General features: G+C 58.6%; 1 protein-coding gene across 1 annotated transcript; it reads right to left on the bottom strand.

The window, feature by feature from the left end:
* Nucleotides 1–553: 553 nt before the first annotated feature.
* On the bottom strand, nucleotides 554–17566 carry PLCXD1 (phosphatidylinositol specific phospholipase C X domain containing 1). Its single transcript, XM_045813644.2, has 7 exons — nucleotides 17460–17566; nucleotides 14095–14239; nucleotides 9388–9524; nucleotides 5648–5776; nucleotides 4789–4944; nucleotides 2583–2766; nucleotides 554–2145 (listed from the first exon to the last, which is right to left on the bottom strand). The coding sequence occupies exons 2-7, from the start codon at nucleotides 14216–14218 to the stop codon at nucleotides 1913–1915; spliced, it is 963 nt and encodes a 320-aa protein (XP_045669600.1). The 5' UTR covers nucleotides 14219–14239; nucleotides 17460–17566; the 3' UTR covers nucleotides 554–1912.
* Between the last annotated feature and the right edge of the window lie 155 nt (nucleotides 17567–17721).

Raw genomic sequence — 17721 nt, forward strand, 5'->3', positions numbered from 1 at the left:
GAACAGAGCCAAGGCCTCTAGCACCATGCGTGGCCTCCTCTGGGGTTTTCGATCGGACACCCAGGGTTTTAACTCATGGAGGTGACTGAAGCCAGCCACCGAAAGAAAAACTTAATTACTCCCGTTTCCCAAGAGGGGCGAGGGCCCCCTGGGGCCACAGGGAAAACCCATTTTGGGGCGTCAGGCAGAAATTCACATGAGGCCACAGAGTTTCCACAGGAAAGGCAAGGCGGGACAGAGCACACGGGACAGGGTTGTCCAGCGTGAATCATAGTGGCAGGCTCTGGGCGACAGGCCCCCGCCGTGGGACACGGCCTGCGGGAAATCAGGCACACCTCGCCTCACTGCGCTTCCCAGATACTGTGTGTCTTACAAGTGGAAGCTTGGCCAGGGCTGCCAGCGCCATCTTTCCAACGGTATCCACTCATTTCATGTCTCTGTGTCCCATTTTAGTAATTCTGGCAATGTTTCCAGTACTTTCATGGTGAGTATATCTGTTGTGCTGATCTGTGGCCAGTGGTTACGACTCCCTGACAGCTCAGACAAGTTAGCATTTTTAAGCAATAAAGTATGTTTTAATCAAGGCACGTACACGGATTTTTTAGGTATCATACAACTGCACAGTTAACAGACAATAGCGTAAAGGTAACGTTCCTGTGCACTGGGAAATCAAAAAATTCATTTGACTCGCTTTATTGCGATTTTGCTGAAACCAAACCCGCCCTGTGTCCAAGGAGCTCGAATCCGTTCAGCTGTAAGCCCCGGAGCGCACCCGCATCGGTGTGCCGCATGAGCGTTGGAAGACGGGATGGTTCGCTTCCACAGAAGACGTGTGCTCCCAAGGACGTCGTTTCTGTCTGTGGGAATCACCTAGCCCTGAGAGGGGCGGTCTCACCGCCGTCTGCAAGGCCCCAAACGCCAGAGCGTCAGGACACAGAAAATAAGAAAATACAGTTCACGTCTTTGGCGTTGTGAGAAATGGGTGGCAGACAGACAAAGACAGACCCTAAGAAACCAGGGAACAGGGATATGGGAAAACTAACAAACGCCCAGTGTGGCCTTGGGAGAACGGAACAGTGACAGGTGGCCGAATCCAGAGACAGGACCAGTCAGCTTCATTTCAGGGGACGCCTGAGGGCAGCCTCCCAGTGGGGCTGACGTGTCGGGCAGAGGAAAGGGGTCTGGGGGCCGCAAGCGAGGGGGTCGGAGGAGCACAGACTTGCCGCTCCAGGGGATGGTCATGAGGACGAGGACGCCACGACAGCCCCCAGCGTGGGCATGGAGGTGCCCGTCACACCCGTGTCCCCACACCTCCACCACGAAGAGAGCGCTTCGGGAGGCCCCTGGGAGGTGGAGAGAGCACGTACACAGCACCACTCACCATCAAACAGCCCCTAACGGTCCTTATGTTACCATCAGAAGAGCCAAAGTGAAACCAACCCCAAGGGGCTCACGGTCCTCGGGGGAAACACACAGGCCATGATGTCATCAGAATTAGAAGTAGGTTTTCCACGTTTTTGTGGTTTTCTCAGTGGGATTCCGGTGTGCCCCGTCCTACCCAACAGACATGATAGGATGGGGCTTCACGTGGCTCCAGGAAGCCATCAGGACGTCATCCTGCTGCCCTCCCAAGACCACAGAGGAGGGGCCACCCCACGGCAACCACGGCACAGCCAGGGCTGAACCTGGAGGGGCAGACCCCGGTTCCAGGTCGTTCTTCCTTTCAGGATGCAAGCACAAACCACCGTTGATCGTCGACGTGTTCTGTGAATCCACCCCAAGAACGCTGAAGAACTGCGAGGCCGGGTGCCACCAACGGGGACGCCCTGACGTCAGGGTAGGCAGGGACCCCAGCCCGCACCCGCTCTTCCCGCATGCACTCCACATGAGCGGCAGAAGGGACACGTCAGCATCACAGCAGCTTCTCGTTGAGTCTTATGACGTCGTCCACAAACGTGTCTGCACCGATGAAGTCACCCGCGATGATGTTGGTGCAACGCGCACCCGGCCCGGGGCACTGCTCCCGGACCCACGCGCTCAGGTACGGCAGGTTGGGGAGCGTCATCTTCCTGAGGGACTCGGACGGGTGCCCGAGGACATACGCCAGGTTCTCCGTCAGGTTGATGCCCGCCACAAACAGCCCGCCTGAAACAGGAAGGAGCAAGGTCCACGGTGCTGCGGACGTCCCACCTCACGCTCCGCCAGCCCGCTCCCTTCTCCTCCCGCTTCTCCACCAGATTTCAGGTCTGCGTGAAGATGAGGGTTCCAACAGCAGAGGGAACCTACGTGGCAATGTCAGTGCAGTGCTCCTGTCACCCAAGACAGCGGACGGAACCACGTCCCTGGAAACATCCACGTCCCAACCCCCACGTGGTGCAGGGAACCACGTCTCCAGAGGCGTCCCCGTCCAGACCTCCGTGTGGTGGACGGAACCATGTCCCAAGACACGTCCATGTCCGGACTTCCGCGTGGTGGACAGAACCAAATCCCCAGAGACATCGACAACCCAACCCCGCGTGAATGACATCATGCATGTGACCTGGCTGCAGGGTAGCATCTCCAGGATGGACAGCCTTGCTCACCTGGGCGTCCGCAGCTCTTCATGCGCTCCAGGTAGCGGATGAGTTCCTGGGGTTTCACCTGGTCCCCCCACCAGTAGGGGATCCCAGGCCACAGCTCCCTGTGCCGGCTCACAACGCTTTCCTCCTCATAGGACAGAATGACCTGCTGACCATGCGACCACAGCTGGTTCAGTGTTGGCACCTCCTGGAGGGGGAGAGAGATGGCGGTGTCTGAGAGAGACAGTGATGGCGGAGGATCGGGGAGTCTGAGAGAGACAGTGATGGCGGAGGATCGGGGAGTCTGAGAGAGACAGTGATGGCGGAGGATCGGGGAGTCTGAGAGACAGTGATGGCGGAGGATCGGGGAGTCTGAGAGAGACACTGATGCTGGAGGATCGGAATGTCTGTAGAGGCGACATGACAGAGGGCAGGGCCGCCCCCACGACTGCACTGTGGCCTTGGATTCTTGGGGGAACAGGGCACTGCTGTTATTATCGGCACCATGAGCCCTCTTGACTCCCTGACACAACTCGAATCACGATGGGCACAAGGCAGGTCACCTTTTTTTTTTTTTTTTTTTAAGATTTTTCTGTTTATTTGAGAGAAAGAGAGCCATCAAGAGTGAAGACATGCTGAGAAAGGGGGGCAGAGAGAGAGGGAGAAGCAGACTCCCCACTGAGCAGGGACCCCCCCCCCCCAATGCCAAAGGCAGAGGCTTCACCGTCGGAGCCTCCCAGGCGCCCCAGAAGGTCATCTTTGACTACATTACACCCTGTCAACAGACCAGGGCTCTTGTCCTCTGAGGCTGAACATCCGACTCCCCACCCTCTTCTGTCTCTCTCCTGACGTCCCCACTGGAGACTCAGAATGGCGGTATACCCCCAGGGCAGCCTCTCCTGCCACGGTCACCCCAGGATCCCCGAGCACCTGGGCACCCTGGTTCACAGCAGCCCCGTGGTCTGTGTTTTGGCTCCAAACCATGAGGGGCCACAGGGCTTTCTCCTTGCTTACAGGACGTAATTGGACATATGGCAAACCAAGTGATGTAAAATGGACCCAAAATGCACATGGAGTTAATGTTTCGGGTTCCTGGAGACTAAAAGAGGGCCCTTTCCCTGCCGGCAAATGGAAAAATTTATCTAGATAATAAAGCACAGGGATGCCCGGGTGGCTCAGTCAGTGAAGTGTCTGCCTTTGGCTCAGGTCATGATCTCAGGGTCCTGGCATCGAGCCCCACGTCAGGCTCCCTGCTCTTCGGGGAGTCTGCTTTTCCCCTTCCTCTGCCTGCCACTCCCCCTGCTTGCGCTTTCTGTCTCTCAAATAAACAAATAAAGACTAAAAAAAAAAAAGATAATAAAGCACAGGTTGTGTTGTGAGCTCAACTGTGTCCCCTCTAAAAGCACACATTGAAGCTCTCACCCCAATACCCCAGAACAGGATTTTTTAGAGGTGGGTTCTTTAAAGAGATAATGAAAGTAAAATGAGGTCATTAGGGTGGGCTCTGATTCCATAGCACTGAGGTTCTTATAAGAAGAGGGGAAGAGGACACAGACACACACAGAGGTACGACCACGTGAGGACACAGGGAGAACACGGGGTCTACACGCCAGGGAGGGAGGCCTCAGGAGGAACCAGCCTCAGCCCCACCTGGATCTCAGACTCCAGCCTCAGCCCCGCCTGGATCTCAGACTCTAGCCTCAGCCCTGCCTGGATCTCAGACTCCCAGCTTTGATCCCACCTGGATCTCAGATCCCTGGCCTCAGCCCTGCCTGGATCTCAGACTCCCAGCTTTGATCCCACCTGGATCTCAGACTCCCAGTCTCAGCCCCGCCTGGATCTGGACTCCCAGCCTCCAGGACTGGGAAAGAATAAATGTCTGCAGTTCTGAGGCTCCCCCATGGTGAGCTGTGTGACAGTGGCCCTGGGGTCCACACACAGAGAATGCTCAAGGCATCGAAACACCATGGCAATGTCTAAACAGGCAGTAAGTGTGTTAGCCGAGGTGCTAGAGAGGCGGCCTCCTCTGTCCGGGCACCGCCTGTGCCGTCACCAGGCTATACTCCGCATGGGAGGACAGCAGTCTTCTCCTTTCGGGGCATCAAGAGGACCACACGAGCAGCCTCCCCAGCACCAGAATTCTCTCAGAATCATGCACAGCAGAACCGAGCAGCAGGTAAGTACCGCCCTGATCCTGCCCCACCAGCCCTGCCCAAGGGGCCCTTCTCACCCCTCGCGGACACAGCATGTCCCCAAAGATGTTCCTGATACAGGCAACCAGGTACTCATGCAGGTCCTGCGTCATGCCCTCGAAGTTCCTGCACGCCAGGATGACCACCTCCCGGGGGTGATTCTCCAGCCACTCTGAGATCTCCGTGAGCGTGTCCTGCGCGGCAGGGAGGGGAGCTTGTTCAGACAGTCCCCAGCGAGCCCAGGAAGGTGAGGGATGCTCCCCCGGGTCCAAGGGGCTTCTCCAAACAAAGTCCCTGGACAAACGGGCCGCGTGTCGCACAAACAGAGACGTACAGCAGGCCGCTGCCCTCTTGAACGCAGCCTCCTCAAACCAGCAGCCGGGCCATCAGCCATGGCTCTGGGGCCAGAGGCATATGCCTGGGTGTGCATGTGTGTGACCGTGTGCGTGCACGGTCTCTCCAGAGGGCACCGCGTGTGCCGAGGTGTGAAGTGTGGCAGCACCAGGGAGCACGCACAGGCCAGCCAGTGACATGTGGAGCGAGGTCCCCGGGATGCTGTCTCCTGGCCACATACACCCTGGACGGTTTGCAGCAGGGGGACAGGCTGCCCAGAGCAGGAGCGAAGCATGATGGTGACGCGTCACAGTCAGACTTTGGAACCCCTCGTGTAGCGCTGGAGGAGACCGAAGATACCCCAACCAAAGGCGGGAAGACGAGGGGCCCCACTTTTGCAAAATGCAGGAGGCATTAGAGGAGCGAGGGGTACGGGAGCAAGCTCAGAGAGGCGCCCTGGTTGTGAGTTCCAGAGGCCGGCTTTCTCCCGTGTGCCATGGACGTGGGCGTGCACCGCCGTGTGGAGGCCGCCCGCCAGCCCCCCTCCCTCACGCACCCCCCTACCTCCACCAGCGCGGATGTATACACCATGTGCACAAAGTGCAGATTCTTCTCAGAGCCGTCGAGCACGTGTGCGACCCGCAGGTCCAAGTAGCGCACCCCTGCGTCCAGCTGCTCCGTGACACCCAGCACCTGCGGACAAAGCTCAGTCATCCCTGTGGGGTCCGCACAGCCCCCACCTCCGCGCGCTGCCAGCATCCCAGGCTCCGACTTGGGCTGGAGCTGCCCAGCTGTGGGCCACGTTGTTTGATGTCCGCTCCGTAGGTACTGGTGCCTGCTAGGGGCTCGGGAAGCCACGTGGGCCGTGCGTTCGGGAACATGCGTTTCTAAAGACACTGGCCACGGGGAGCCATAGGAGGAGGCTGGGGAGGCCCTGTCCTGCGGGAAATGCTACCACGGCCCTGGCAGTGGCCATGGGGAGCCACAGGAGGAGGCTGGGGAGGCCCCGTCCTGCGGGAAATGCCACCACAGCCCTGGCAGTGGCCACGGGGAGCCACAGAGGGAGGCTTGGGAGGCCCCATCCTACAGTACATGCCCCCTCAGCCCTGACACTGGCCTCCAGACATCCCTGCAGGGTCCTGCCTCCCCCTCTTCCTGGACAGTCACCAGGAAGGAACCCTCTCAGCAGTGCTGGGCCAGGCTGTGGGGAGCCCCCCCCCAGACCCTCGGGGGGCAGGATGCACTGTGGAGGGGTCAGCTACAGTGGGCACCATCCCCACCCCACCAACAGTACCAGGAAAGGCAAGAAGGATTCCACAGAGGGCCAAGGGAAGAAAAGGCTGTCCCGTTCCACACCACGCCATAATGGAAAAAGCACGAAATTCCATGGAAATAACTTTTACACCCTGGGTCGCCTTGCAGGGAGCTCGAGTTCCTCCTGCTAGTCCCCCCTGCTGACCCATTAGGAAACTGTTCTGGAGGCTCCACAGAGGCCCACTGTGTGCACAGCAGGACCGAGGCCCCCTGTGTGCACAGTGTGTCCAGCCAGGTGGGCCCCACACCCCAGCCCCAGGCCACCTCCGTGCAGAGCCACCTGGGAGGGGCCTTGGATCTCAGGATCGGGCCTTGCTCAGGGACCCCGAGTTCTCACGAGGCACAGAGTCTGGGGAGGGGAACTGGGGACGGGCCGACCCTCCCGTGGGACCCGGGGTCTCCCGGCCGCTGTGCACAGGCTTGTAATCCCGTTGCCATCGGTGTACGTTCTGGATGGAGGCAACTGAGCAAAGAGACACTGTCTCCCCTAAAACACCCGTTCAGGCACCTGGGCGGTATTTTTCAGACTGTAAACTAGGAGCTCGTTGTTTTATTATTTGGAAAACAGCACAGTCTGGAGAGGACGACAATGTACGGGCGCTCTCGCCGCCCAGGGCTGACCTCTCCCCGCCCAGGGCTGACCTCTGCTGAGATCTGGGGACGCTAGCTCACCGTCCCTGACCAGCAGCTGCTGCGTTCCTCCGGTTTGACCCTTGCTGCAAAATTGACATCGTGCCCCCTCCCCGTGTCCTGTCTGCCGGAACACTTACCGGCTTCTGACATCAGACATTCTGCAGGAAACCACCCAGTGTGTGCACACTTCCCAGTGTGGGGACGCAGCGTAACGGGGTCCGCTGACCCCCTGTGTGTGGTGCTGGTGTGCAGGCCTGGCTGGGGGTTGCCTGCTCGGGATCCCCTGAAGGATCCAGACCTTTAGACAGCATCCCCCACACACACACCCCACACACACAACCCATAGACGTGCCCCAGCGCCAAGAAGCCCCAGCACCGCAGGACCGAGGCACCGAGGCACCCCAGCACCAAGGGACCCCAGCACCACGGGACCCCAGCACGGCAGGACCTTAGTACCAAGGGACCCCCACCCTGCAGGACCCCAGGACCATGGCACCCCAGCACCAAGGGGCACCAGCACCGCAGGACCTTAGTACCGAGGGACCCCCACCCTGCGGGACCCCAGCACCGTGACACCCCAGCACCAAGGGGCCCCAGCACCGCAGGACCTTAGTACCGACAGACCCCCACTCCACAGGACCCCAGCACCAAGGGACCCCAGCACCACGGGACCCCAGCACCGCAGGACCTTAGTACCGAGGGACCCCCACCCCGCAGGACCCCAACGCCGTGGCACCCCAGCACCAAGGGGTCCCAGCAGCATAGGACCCCCGCACCGAGGGACCTCAGCACCGCAGGACCTTAGCACCGAGGGACCCCCGCCCCGCAGGACCCCAGCACCATGGCACCCCAGCACCAAGGGTCCCCAGCAGCACAGGACCCCCGCACCAAGGGACCCCAGCACCGTGGCACCCCAGCACCTAGGTGTCTCCCAGGCTGCAGTGAACCCCCTCAACCTTCCAGCAGGGAAACTGTCTCCCTCGCTGCAGGCACCTCACACAAGCAGGAATGTGGTTTCTCCGCATTTCAGACCCGCAGGCCCCAGAGGGATTAACATTGCCCTCCACACAGACCGAAATTCCTGGAGCCCAGCAATTACAGAGGTCGGAGCCCTGGGGTGGGAGTGGGGCCTCCACCGGGGAAAGACTGCGAGCCCAGAGCCTGCGACCCGAAAACTCCAAAACCCAGACCGCTGAGCACCCCCCAGGTGGAAGTGAGGGACGGGCTGCTCTCCAGGTGGGTCCCCCATTGCTGCCTGAACCTGAGCCCCCCAGGCCAGCACCCCTCCCCTGCTTGCTGGCTAAGGCTGTGCAGGGGTCAGCCCCACAGCCAGCTGTATGCCCCCATGAGGATGCCCCCGGTCACCCTGACCTTCCTCTGCATACCAGGGACCACCCCCCCCCCCACTGTGAGGACAGCCCAGGTCACCCCAGCTCCTCTCTACATTCCCCCCCATCCCCGTCCTGTGAGGATGGCCCTCAGGAGACAAGGGCTGGTCAGGGAGGATGGAGCCTATGAGAATCAAAGAGGACAGGATGATTCTCTCCTGGAACCTGAGGGACAGAACACCCCCTCCCTGCCTTTCCCTTCACACACCCTCCCTGCCTTTCCCAGCACACTCCCCTTCCCTGTCTTTCCCTGCACACACCACCTCCCTGCCTTTCCCTTCACACACCCTCTCTGCCTTTCCCTGTACCCTCCCCCTCTCTGCCTTTCCCTGTACCCTCCCCCTCCCTGCCTTTCCCTGTACCCTCCCCCTCCCTGCCTTTCCTGCTCACACCCCCTCCCTGCCTTTCCCTGCACACACCCTCCCTGCCTTTCCCTGGACCCTCCCCCTCCCCCGCCTTTCCCTGCACACACCCCCTCCCTGCCTTTCCTGCTCACACCCCCTCCCTGCCTTTCCCTGCACACACCCTCCCTGCCTTTCCCTGGACCCTCCCCCTCCCCCGCCTTTCCCTGCACACACCCCCTCCCTGCCTTTCCCTGAACACACCCTCCCTGCCTTTCCCTGCACACTCCCCCTTCCTTGCTTTCCCTGGACACTGGGTGCAGAAACGTGGTTCGTTATCATAGTTTTCACACGTGTGCAAATCTCCAAACAGACGTCTGGACACCCGCACAGCTCGGGGTGTTTTCCCAGGACCAGAGGGGCTCTGAAATGTATCCTGGAGGCAGACGACTCCGGCCTCTCCAGTGCGGGCCTGCCGCCCACCCCACCCCGGCTGCCTCCAAACTGCAGAGGACGGGGCAGCGGGGATGTCTGCCAGGCGGGTCTGAGGTCTGTTTTCCATTCCACTCGCCCGCACGCACGGATCGGGGCGCGGGTCTTCCCCGCTGCTGACCCGTACCTCCCGTACCTGGGTGGTGGACCACCTGAGCACCACGGGGCGGGTGACGCACGGCAGCACCTTGCCCAGAAGCCGCAGCAGCCGGGACTGGGTCTGGGAGATGGGCGATTTCTTGTTCAAGCAGTAGGTCATGGTGTCGTGGCTCCCTGCAAGCAAACAGGAGGGCGCGTCTCACCCGGGGCCTGTTCGTGCGCGCTGCGCTCCGAGCGCACGTGGAGAACACGCACGACGCCAGGCGTGCGTCATTGCCCCAAAACACACGCCCACGCGGAACCTGCCGCTGGCCGCTGAGTGCATAGCGGGGTCATCCGGGACCAGGGGGGCCTTAAATCCCATGACAGGCGTCCTGATAGGGGACAGAAGAGGAGACACACAGACACAGAGGAGAAGCCACGTGACCCCGGGCATATCCCTGGTGGGGAAAACCAGCGCTCACTGCAGAGACGGACCTGTGCAAAGTGCGCCCTCACCCCACACAGCCCGGGACACGCTTCCGGACCGCACTAGACATCCCTAGAGGCATCCGCACAAAAACCCGTTAAGGTTTCCCCGAAACCTCTGAAAAGAAGAGTAAGAAAGGGGGACTTTTTCTACGAGGTGCTAATGTGCACGTGTGGTATAGGGTCGTGCTACATAAATAAATAAACGTCCCATAATCAGTCAGGAGCACTGTTGCGGAATCCACCCACCAACGGATCACAGTACTGCGTTCAGGGATGGACAAGATTTTATGAATTTCAGGTATTAGGACAGGCGTCCCGGTGAGGTCAGGGGACCAAAGGGTCCACCCGACACTTGGCTAACAGTGGAAATCAGGTGAGATTCCTGCGTCCTGTGTCAGTGTATCCCAGACTGTTTGCAGGTTTTCATGCACGATGAAACCCTACCATTCCGTTGGAACATACGGGTACACCTCTCCTTGGGTGATCCCCCACGCAAAAGCTACGAAGGAAAATGCGGACAGAGCTGACTTCATAAAGAAAAATTCACTTTTTCTTGGGGCGCCCACATGGCTCAGCCACTTGCGTGTCCGACTCTTGATTTCAACTCAGATCATGATCTCGGGGTTGTGGAATCGAGCCCTGCGTGCTGCTCCGCGCTCAGCGAGGAGTCTGCTTCAGATTCTCGCTCTCGCTCTCTCTCTCTCTCCCCCCTCTGCCCCTCCCCTCTCTCTCACCCTTTCTCTCTCCAAAATAAATTAATCTTTAAAAAAAAGGAAAAAAAAGGCAAATTGACTTTTCCTTTACGTAGAAAGTTAAAAGTTACGACGCGGTTGCCCGATCTCACCCCGAGAGACCTCGTTTAAGGGGGAGACGGGGTCAGAGTCACAGGGAGGTGGGCAGAAGCTGTGTTGTGGGCTTCAAGGTGGAGGAAGGGGCCCCGCGAAGCTGGACGTGGCAGAGGAACAGATTCTCCACGGAGCTTCCAGAACGAGCTGGCCCTACAGGTACTCAGAGGTCACACCCCTGCAGACGTCTGGGCCCCAGAGCTGTGAGGTCACCCCAGTGTGTGGTATGGGGTCACCAGGTTTGCGGTCCTTTGTTAAAGGAGCCCCAGGACATTCTCACAGCCACCCAGACGGTGGTGCCCTCAGGACCAGGTGCTCTTTCCCCAGCGGTGCTGGGGTGTCTGCGACCCCTCACAGCTGCATCCCTCCCCACATCTGCCCTCTAAGGGACCTACTCATCTACACCCTCCGCAGAGGCCACCTGTATCCGAGGGGAGCAGAGGGGATGAGACCCCAGGACGGGCATCCATCTGTGTCCCTCCTCACCTCCCAGAACAACTCCGTGCTGATCCCCAGGACACCCACCCGAAAACCACATCCCAACTGCACACACAGCACTTAGAGACCCACAGAAAACATGCCCCCCACAGGAAAACAGCCCCCGGCGGAGGGGAAGCCCTAGTGACTCGGGTCCCCAGGGAGGGCATGCAGGGACGCATCTCTCCTTGGGCACGTTGGTGAGGCCAGGGGGGCTCCAGACCTCAGGGGGGATGGAAGCGGACAGGTGGCTACAGGGGCCACTCCGCTGGGAGAGACTTGGCACGGTGGCCGAGGGTGGTGGGTGGGCTCCCCACCTACTGCCTGGTCAGAGAGTCCAGGACTCAGTCGAAAGAGCGATGGTGGGCAAGCAAGGCACGCCTCCCGCGTGTTTCTGGAGAAGCTGCCCATGGTGGGGACGGATGGCCGCCACACCCGGGACAGTCTCAGTGATGTATTCTCCTACACAAACGTCCGCGGGGTGCACACAGTCGGTAAAACAATACTGAGGCTCCGATTCACCGATACAGGAAACGCAGACAATATTAGGCTAAGTGAAAAGGCAGACTGAAAAACTGTAGAGTTCGATCTTGTTCTTTGTTTATAGTATGTATCTTTATAAATAAAAATGGATCATCCCCATATATGAATGGACCCATATGTTATATATATTAAAATACATAAATATAAAATATAGGTAAATATACATATCAAGAGAGGATTTAAATTTCTTTTAACTTACGTAGATGTTCACATTTTTCTGCAATTATTATCTATTGGGTATACGATTTTTCTGTGGCTCCTTCAACAAAGTATCCCGAACTAGGAGCCTTCAAAGAATAGAAATTAATTGTATCCTAGCTCTGGAGGCCAGAAGTCTGAGATCCAGGTGGGGCAGGACCCCTGAGATGCAGGCGGGGCAGGACCACTGAGATCCAGGTGGGGCAGGGCCGTGCTCCCTCCAGAGGCTCCAGGGACTCCAGGCGTCCCTGGGCTGCTGGCCATGTCCCTCCCATCTCTGCCTCTGTCCTCACGTGGCTTCTCCTCTGTGTGTGTCTCCTCTTCTGTCTCTTACAAGGACACCTGTCATTGGATTTAGGGCCTCCCTGATCCAGGATGAGCTCATCTCAGATCCTTCCCTTACATCTGCAAAGGCCCCATTTCCACAAAAGGCCCCATTCCAAGGCTCGTGGGGGGAGGGGGACAAGAATTTGGGGGCACTGGCCGGTACCTACAACTGGGTTTGTGCTGTTGCCCCTCAGGCCCAGCAGGGACACCGCCTGACCCCCAGGGACTCTCTCGTCTGTGAAGTCATTCAAGCCATGGGTCTCTGGCCATGGTGGGTGTCCAGCTGACAGAATGGGCAATATATAGATTGGATCCTGCCCCATCGAGATAAACTGCATATGAACCAAGGGTTTAAATGTTTTTTAAGAAGTCATGAAATTCCTTGGGACGCCTGGGTGGTCAGTTAAGCGTCAGACTCTTGGGGGCGCCTGGGTGGCTCAGTCAGTCAATCATCTGCCTTAGGCTCGGGTCATGATCCCGGGGTCCTGGGATCCAGCCCCACGTTGGGCTCCCTGCTCAGTGGGGAGTCTGCTTCTCCCTCTCCCTCTGCTGCTCCACCTGCTTGTGCTGTCTGTCTCTCAAATAAATCAATAAAATCTTAAAAAAAAAAAAAAGCATCAGACTCTTGGTTTTGGGCTCAGATCATGATGTCAGGGTCCTGAGATCGAGCCCCATGTCAAGCCTCGTGCTTAGTGTGGAATCTGCTTAGGATTCTCTCCCTCTGCCTCTCCTCCACCCCCACTTGCACTCTCCTTCTCAAATAAGTAAATCTTTAAAAAAAAGAAGTCATGAAATTCCCAAAAAAAGCACAAGTGCACGTGAAAATATGGATAAATCTCAAAAATTGTGAAAATCTATCCAGGTGAGAAGTCTGCCTATTCTTGAGGGAGGGATTCTGGATACCGCATGTGTATGGACGTGGAGGCACGTGGTGGGATCCGCTACACGCTTCTTCTCTGCAAGCACGGGAGACTGGCAGTGCCGACTTGCTCATCAGGGCAGAGCTGTGGCCGCTGCTCCTGGGGCCACTGGAGCCCAAGGGCCCAGACGGAACCCAGCACACCTGACTCAGAGCCGCCAGGTCATTGGATCACAGAGTCCCCAAAGTGCTCCTTGTGGGTCAGAACCCCTTTGGACCCTCCAGTCTCCAAGCACAGAAGACACTCAGCACACGGCTGATGGGCAGTGATGAATGTAGCCAAGAGAAGTCAGTGGGTTCCCTACACGGAGGGACAGACTGGCAACAGCGCTTTACCCCAAATCCCTATGCTGTCACGAAGCCACACTCCCCTGGGGTGTGCCTATGCCTGCCGGGCTGCTTTGGAATGAAGGAGATGGAGAAGGGAAAACACTCACGTGGTGCGTGTGTGTCTGTGTGTGCGTGTGTGTGTGTGTGTGAGAGCGTGTGCGTGCGTGCATGCATGTCTGTACTGTGTGCATGTGTGTGCGTGTGCATGCAGGCATCTGTACCTGCATTGTGTGCGTGCATGTGTGCATGGGTGCCTGTATTGTGTGCATGTGTGTAATGTGTACATGCATGTGCACATGTGTGTCGTGTGTGCATGTACATGTGTGTGCCTGTAGTATGTGCATGTGTACATGTGTGTGCTTGTGTCTGCATTGTGTGCACACATGTGCGTGTGCATGTGTGCTTGTATTGTGTGCGTGTGTATACGTGTGTGCATGTGTGTACATGTGTGTGCGTGTGTCTGTATTGTGTGCACGCATGTGTGTGCATGCGTGCCTGTATTGTATGCATTCACGTGCGTGTGCACACATCTGCCTATATTGTGTATGTCCATGTATGTGCTTCGTGCGGTTTCCCCACACCTGAGACCCATCCCATGCCGGCAGCATCCCAGCAGGGGATGCAGAGCCCTCACCTGGGATGGAGAGGTGGTGGAGGGGCATATCCCAGAGCAGGGGGCACAGCGCCGACATCCAGTCTGCATTTGTGGTGCATGACAGGCTCTGGAAGCTGCTGGAAGTGCTCACCTGTCCGCCCATTGGAGGCCACCCCTGTGCGACCTGAGGAAGGAAATGAAGTTTTGCAGACGTCAACCAAGGGGGCCCAGAGCTGCTTTCCCGGGGGTGGGGGGCAGTGGCTGCAGCGCACGTCCTGCCTCCAGGGGAACCCCCTGCTCTGGTCTTGCACTAATGCCCCACCCCACCTCCAGGCAGTGGGAAGGGGCTCACACGGCTGGCTGCAGAGTCTGCGGGTGTGGGGTTTCCATCCTGGGGGTGCTGGTGTCTTGAGGGCCCAGGTGAGCACCCCAACCCTCTGTCTCCCTCTGTTGGGATGTTGGGCTCTGGTGTAAGGAATTGGAGACAGTCTCCTGCTGAAGCCAGTGCACTCCCTTACAAGCACTAGGGAGATGCTCGGAGCGAGGGGACGGTAGGGGGTCTCATGGGTTCTTAATCCACAGCCCGGGCCACTGCCTTCCAAGCATCTGCCAGCGGTGTGCCCAACGCGTACAGGGCGTCATCTACTCTCACGATAAGCAGGTGGTGGAGGTCATCAACTGCACAGGAAAGGGAGCCCCAAAGACGTGTCCACAGTGGTCCATGGGCCGGTGGGCAAGACCTCGCCCCTGACTCCCTCTGATGCTAAAGCCACATGCACCCATCCACCACAGCCCGGCCTCCTGACCTGTCACCTCCACCCAAAGGGACACCATCCGGGATGGAGCTGTGCCCCCAAGCCCCGAGGTGACACGTCCTGGTTTCCCCCTGGGCTGAGCTGTATGCCCGCCACCAGAAGCGCACGAGGGAGGCATGAGAACCGGGCCCACGGTGACCACCGCACAGGCATTCCCGACCCACCCTCTGCAAGGGACCAGTTCCCTCTGGTCCAGGTGTGGCCCACCCTCTCCTGCACTTGGAGCTCTGTGTGACACTGGAGGGGCTCAGAATTCGCCTCCCTGAAATAATCCGCTTCGCCGTGAGGATTATTTTGAGCTGAAGGAGATTGAGAAAAAGCAGAAACAAGAAAAACTCTGCCCTCCTCCTCTCTGTCTGAAAGCAGGCATAAAGTTCCCTTCGTGAAGCCGCCCCTGCTCCATCCCCTGTACCAGGATGGGGAGGAACATTCTTAGCAGAGAAGTCTGCATAACAAGCCTCACTAAGTAACACTTACCTCCCATGAGTTTCCCCCAAACGTTTACCTTCTCACAATTTACTGTCCCTACGACCCCAGCCCCCTTTTCCTCTGGCTTGTCACTTCTCCACAAATGTATCACCCCTGGTTGAAATGGCAGGTGAGCCCATAATTCTATCTCCTTGAATCCACTACTGTTCTGCGAAGGCCTCTGCACAATCAACCTTTTCTCCTATCCACCTGTCTTTTGTCATTTTATTTATTTTATTTTATCTTATTTTATTTTATTTTTAAAATAAGCCCTATGCCAACATGGGGCTCAAACTCTCAACCCCGAGATCAAGACTTGCATGCTCCACCCACTGACCCAGCCAGGCACCCCGTCTGCTGTCATTTTAATTTGCAGGTCTCAAGCACTGAACCTAAGAGTATAGAAAAAAATTTCTTCCTGGAGCTTGCCAGGCACCCCTATCTTCTGTCATTTTAATTTGCGAGTCTCAGGCACCGAACCTAAGAGTGTAGAAAAAATTTCTTCTTGGTCTACACTGCGTCTAGTACGCCAAAAGCCAGCACCATGGGTTCTCATTCTGCCCCAGCAGCAACAAAGACCGGTCCTCTCCCCTGTCCATAAGAGGGTCCGTGAGATACTCTACCAGCACCCCTGCCATCCATCTTCACTCATGGCCTGTCCCAGGGCTCTCTCAGCTCACACTCAGTGTCAACGTTGTCCCTACAGGAGTGAGCGTGGGACCCCAGACCTGCTGGGGGGCTGACGTTCATGCAGCAAGTGTCCAGGTGGTCAGGGGCTGGGCTGTGCCATGCTACACACCCAGGAACCACTCCTCAAGGTCCCATCCAGGTACAGATGGGCCACTGCCTGCTCCACGCCCACGCAGGTGTCTGGAATGCAGGTGGATCAGGAATTGTGTAACCCCATTCTGAGGACTCCATAGTGTGTGATGGCGGACCTCATCTGGGAGTGTGGTCGGCCCCGACTAGGACACAGAGTCCCTGCATCCTTGTTAGGAGAACAGGGGCTGGGGCCATGCCTCCCCCAGCTGCCACCCCAGCGGTCCCCTTCCCACCCAACTGAAGCAGTGACCAGAGCCCAGTCCCATCCCAGTGACCCCGGACAGGGGGCTCTGGTGAATCCTGGGACTTCCCAGGACTCACCATTTTGCTTCCAAGGAAAACAACTCTCTGCGCTTCAAAGGAAGGGGAACAGAACACACCCCCCAAAATGTGCCCTTTGGGCAATAGGGTTCTTCCTAGCGGAAGGCCAGTGAGGAGCGCCAGACACCGAGAAACTCCAGAACAAGGCACAAGTTCCCCTACGTGAAGGCAGTTTCCCAGCAGACGGGAAATGCCCACCTGCCGAGGCATCTGTCCCCACACCTGGGAGAGGTCCTGCGTGCACCTGCACCCCCACGCCGGCCCCACCAAGCAGAGCAGCGTGTCCTTCCCCAGCTGGACCAAGTCCACCCTTGGGATTGGAGCAAGGCAGGGCTTGGGCAAGTTCCAGGGGTGGGGATTACACGAAACTGAGGTGAGTGTGGGTTCGCAGGTGCCCGGGACGCAGCCAGGTGAGATCCCAGAGCCTCCCAGCTGTGAGTGTGCAGAGAGGCTGCTCCGTCCCCACGTGGCACATCTCATCAGCAGGTGGTGACCTGCGCACAGTGACACTCAGGAAATAGCTTGCAGGTGAATAAACAGACGGACATGCCTCACATTCCGTCCTCCTCTTCACCTGGCTCCCCAACGCTCCTGGGTCCCTGCCTGTCCGGAGGCCCTGCCCCAGCACCTAAGGACAGCCCGTGACCCGGGGACCAACAAGTACTTCACCTGCCCCGCAGCAAGGTCGGAGCCCAGGGCACCCGCCACCATCGTGACCCTGGGGCTACAGCCTGGGGGGTCCCGGCTCGGCTCCGACCCCAGCTAGTTCCCACCCTCCCCGCCGGCAGGGGCACCACGCCTGGAGCGGACACTCTGACGGCCGTTCCTGCGGCCCCTGCAGCCGCTCCGGGAGGAAGGAGCAGCCCCAGCGCAGGACCCTATCCCCCACCCCCCGCCCCTCCCGCACCCCAGGCTAGGACGCCCGCCAGCCTGCTGTCCCCGCAGCGGACCCCCTGCATTCAGCCGGCAGGCACTCACCGCCCCTGCAGTGTCTCCCGCAGAGTTTCCGGCAGCGGCTCCCTCGCCTTGCCGCGGACACTCCAGCACTTCCTAAAATGCTCTCTGCCTCGCCATTGGACGCTGGGAACACCGCCCACGAGAGGAGGAGGAGCTGCCCTCCTGGACACTCATTTCCTGCCGTGCGGGGCAGCAGCCTGCAACTCCCACGTCCTGAGCGGGGTGCCCAAGTCCAGAGCGGGGCGCCCAAGTCCAGAGCAGGACCCCCAAGTCCAGAGCGGGG

Source organism: Ursus americanus, chromosome X (assembly GCF_024610735.1).
Source record: "Ursus americanus isolate L20-20 chromosome X, mUrsAme1.1.p, whole genome shotgun sequence".
NCBI lineage: Eukaryota > Metazoa > Chordata > Mammalia > Carnivora > Ursidae > Ursus > Ursus americanus.

Excerpts from the sequence above, each read along its gene's own strand:
- PLCXD1 (XM_045813644.2), bottom strand. The coding sequence starts at position 14,218 with ATGGGCGGACAGGTGAGCACTTCCAGCAGCTTCCAGAGCCTGTCATGC. Across the intron at positions 9,525-14,094 it reads CCACCACCTCTCCATCCCAG|GGAGCCACGACACCATGACC; the intron begins GTGAGGGCTCTG and ends GTTTGCTTGCAG. Across the intron at positions 2,146-2,582 it reads GAAGAGCTGCGGACGCCCAG|GCGGGCTGTTTGTGGCGGGC; the intron begins GTGAGCAAGGCT and ends TTCCTGTTTCAG.